The sequence below is a fragment of the Otolemur garnettii genome, unplaced genomic scaffold (genome assembly GCF_000181295.1).
Source record: "Otolemur garnettii isolate 467f Iridium unplaced genomic scaffold, OtoGar3 scaffold00219, whole genome shotgun sequence".
Lineage (NCBI taxonomy): Eukaryota > Metazoa > Chordata > Mammalia > Primates > Galagidae > Otolemur > Otolemur garnettii.
The window spans coordinates 170,268-173,359 of record NW_003852614.1 but is presented as its reverse complement, the minus strand read 5'-3'; the positions used below and the strand labels follow the sequence as shown (position 1 = coordinate 173,359).

At 42.9% G+C, this 3,092-nt stretch overlaps 1 protein-coding gene across 1 annotated transcript in view; it reads left to right on the top strand.

The window, feature by feature from the left end:
- The first annotated feature begins 1,467 nt into the window (after positions 1-1,467).
- GCNA (germ cell nuclear acidic peptidase) overlaps positions 1,468-3,092 on the top strand; it is a 12,732-nt gene continuing 11,107 nt past the window's right edge. Inside the window, exon 1 of the mRNA XM_023508050.1 lies at positions 1,468-1,531. Within this exon, the coding sequence (XP_023363818.1) occupies positions 1,468-1,531 (64 nt within the window). The remainder of the gene's footprint in view (positions 1,532-3,092) is intronic.

The window sequence follows — 3,092 nt, the reverse complement described above, 5'->3', positions numbered from 1 at the left end:
AAAAAAAAAAAAAGTATATCATACCTATGGTCACTACTTGTAAAATATAGGAATATGATGAATTTCAACTTGTTGGAACCTTTGACCCCAGAGAGTGTTCGCCACTGGCATCCTTGGTTGTGCAGAGGCACTTTTGAGTTTGACTCCTGACAGAGCACTCTTTCAATTCAAGAGGAGGGTGCAGGTTTTGGGTTGCAGGGAGTGGTGCTGAGGAGAAACCTCTCTGCTAGGCTGCCTCTCTGTTTGAGGCCCTCTGCTTTTCTCAGACAATTGGATCTCAAACTTGATAAAGAAAAATGATGACATTTTCTGCCTAGATATTTCCTTGATCAGTTCCTCCCCTGCTCCAAAACTATTTGAATGTGTACAGTCTGACAGAGCCCATATCACTCTCAATGCATGACAGACACCTTCTTTTGGAAGTATGTGAGACAGATGGAAAGACGTAGTAAAAAGATGGAAAAGGTGGAAAATCAGGAATAATGGAAAGATTGAGTAGCCCTAAAGAAGGGGAACAGAATTACTGTAGGAAAAAAGAAAAAATTGAGAAGTGATCATATTCATTGTAGAAAAGGTGGAAAATGCCATGACAAAAAGACTGTTGCATTCATATTTCTTTTGTTTTTCCCCCTCTCGTCACTCAGCTACAAGATCTTTAACTTGGAATCAGATGATGAAGACTTCTATGGGGAAAAGAAAGCTAAGATACTGGAAATAAGCAGTGATGGCAAGTATACTATTCCCTTAGAGAAGTAGCTGAGCTCTGAAATTTCATCATACACAGTAGTTTGAGGATCCCAGTCACCAAACTTTCTCTTCAGAATCACTTAGTATCATGTTTCCCCCAAAATAAGACACTGTCTTATATTTATTTTTTCTCAAGAAGACACACTAGGGCTTATTTTCAGGGGATATCTTATTTTTATTAAGTATAATGCAACAGGCTCGGCACCTGTGGCTCAAACGGATAAGGCGCCAGCCACATACACCTAAGGTGGCGGGTTCGAATCCAGCCTGGGCCCGCCAAAACAACAATGATGGCTGCAACCAAAAAATAGCTGGGTGTTGTGGCGGGTGCCTGTGGTCCCAGCTACTTGGGAGGCGGAGGCAGGAGACTTGCTTGAGCCCAGGAGTTGGAGGTTGCTGTGAGCTGTGGTGCCATAGCACTCTACCCAGGGGGTGCGGCTCTGTCTCAAAAAAAAAAAAAAAAGGTATAATGCAACAATCTACATTTATTCAAATACAGTTAAGTCATCTTCTTCTGGAACCTGACAGGGGAGCCGACCTTGTTGGTGGGGCCGGCGCTAGTGATGTGTGAACTCCTTTCCTCTAGCTGTTCTTGCATGTGCAATAGGATGCCTGAGACTGTGGTTGCCACACGGGCGCCCATGCAAGTGCAAACGGCTCGGAGAAAGGAGCTATGGCAGATAAAAGGTATTCCAGTCTTCCTTACCATTCTGCGCCGAAATGCATGGTGTGGCTATGCAGATACGCTGCATAGCCACGCCCATTACTAAGACTTATTATTGGGGTAGGGCTTATATTTAACAAATGCATAGAAATCTTGCTAGGGCTTAATTTTTGGGTAGTTCTTATTTTCAGGGAAACATGGTAGCAAGTGCCACTATTTCTTTCCTTATGTGGCTGGATGTGGATATTGCTAGATTTCCTGTATCCCTGGTAATTTACTAACACAGCAGCTACCGTTCTTTTTGCCTTAGACCTCAGGCAGCTGCCTCAGTAGAGTTCTTGCCTGTGTAGAACTACACCAAGGTAGTAGAGGGGAGAAAGTCAAAAACAAGCTAAGAAGTATGGCAGCTGCTCTGCTACTCCCTCTTCCTCTTTTCCCTTCCTCTATGTGTGGAAATGACAGGGAGGAGAGGAGTAGGTGGTATGGATTCATTTTTCCTGCTTGCTGAACACTTGGGCAGGTAATGGTTGTGGGCCAGCTGGCAGTGACATGTCGGGAAATTCTCCATCAGGCTGTTGATCTCTGCCATTTGCCATTCCCTATAGATTTTCTAGAGATTCCTGTGTTTCTTAGAGCCTGTTTCCGTCAGCAGATCCTTGCATCTTTGGATTCAGAGGCCCTTTTAACATGTGGGGAGGCTTGGAGCTTTACTCCAAGCTTTACTCCACAGTTCAGAACCTACCTGCTCAGTGGGCATGAAACACATGAAGACTAGAAACTTCTTAAGCATTAGGACTAGTATTTCATTGATGTTTGTTCAGTCAGTACAAGGTGGAGGGCATGATACTTGAGCACCTAGTTAATGTTTGCTAAGCTGAACTCAACTGAAAATGGGAAGCACTTAAAGAGCAAAGGAGTAGGTGCTCTTATGATAAAGCCTTCCTTCCTTCCCACTTGCAGCTGAAATTTAAAATTTTATAAAAGTAGGGGCACCCTGCTTAAAATATGTTTACAAAATGACTATGTACTTTACTTTCTCCAGGTAATTCTTAAATCACTACTGAAGAGCTATCGTTGGCCAGGTTCCTACCTAACCTGGGATATTACAGCAGGGAAAGGAGAGGTGGCTTGGAAACCTAGTCTCCTATTGTTTTACCACCTGTCCCATCAACCACCTGGGTGGCTGTGCCTGAGAGTGACAGAGGTCCAGGTATAGATTAGGGGATCTGACTTGACAAGTTGCTCAAATGCGAAGGGAGCCCCAAGGAGACAGCTTGAGGGCAAGACAGGAGTGACAAGAACAGAAACTAGTTTACCACCAGAGGCCACCAGGTGCTGATTTCTTGAATCAGAAGAGGCATATTTTCTTGAGGGTGAACTTTCAATAAGGCTGTTCTTACCTTGCTGACCTGTGGACTCTGCCTGTAAGTGTCTGTTCCAGCAATGGAGGATGCTTCAATAGGACTGGTTTGATATGTTTCTTTATGTTCTCCACATGACATTTCTTTGGTTATTGTAATGAATTTAGGAAAGTCTATAGAATAAAAGGTCTGATGAGCTTTAAAAAATACTTTTAACTTGCTTCTAACCTTTCTCACTATACAGTCATTTTTATATAAGTAATGTGTCCATACCTTTAAAAAATTTTAAATTTCAACTACAATGGGAAATACTAACATTT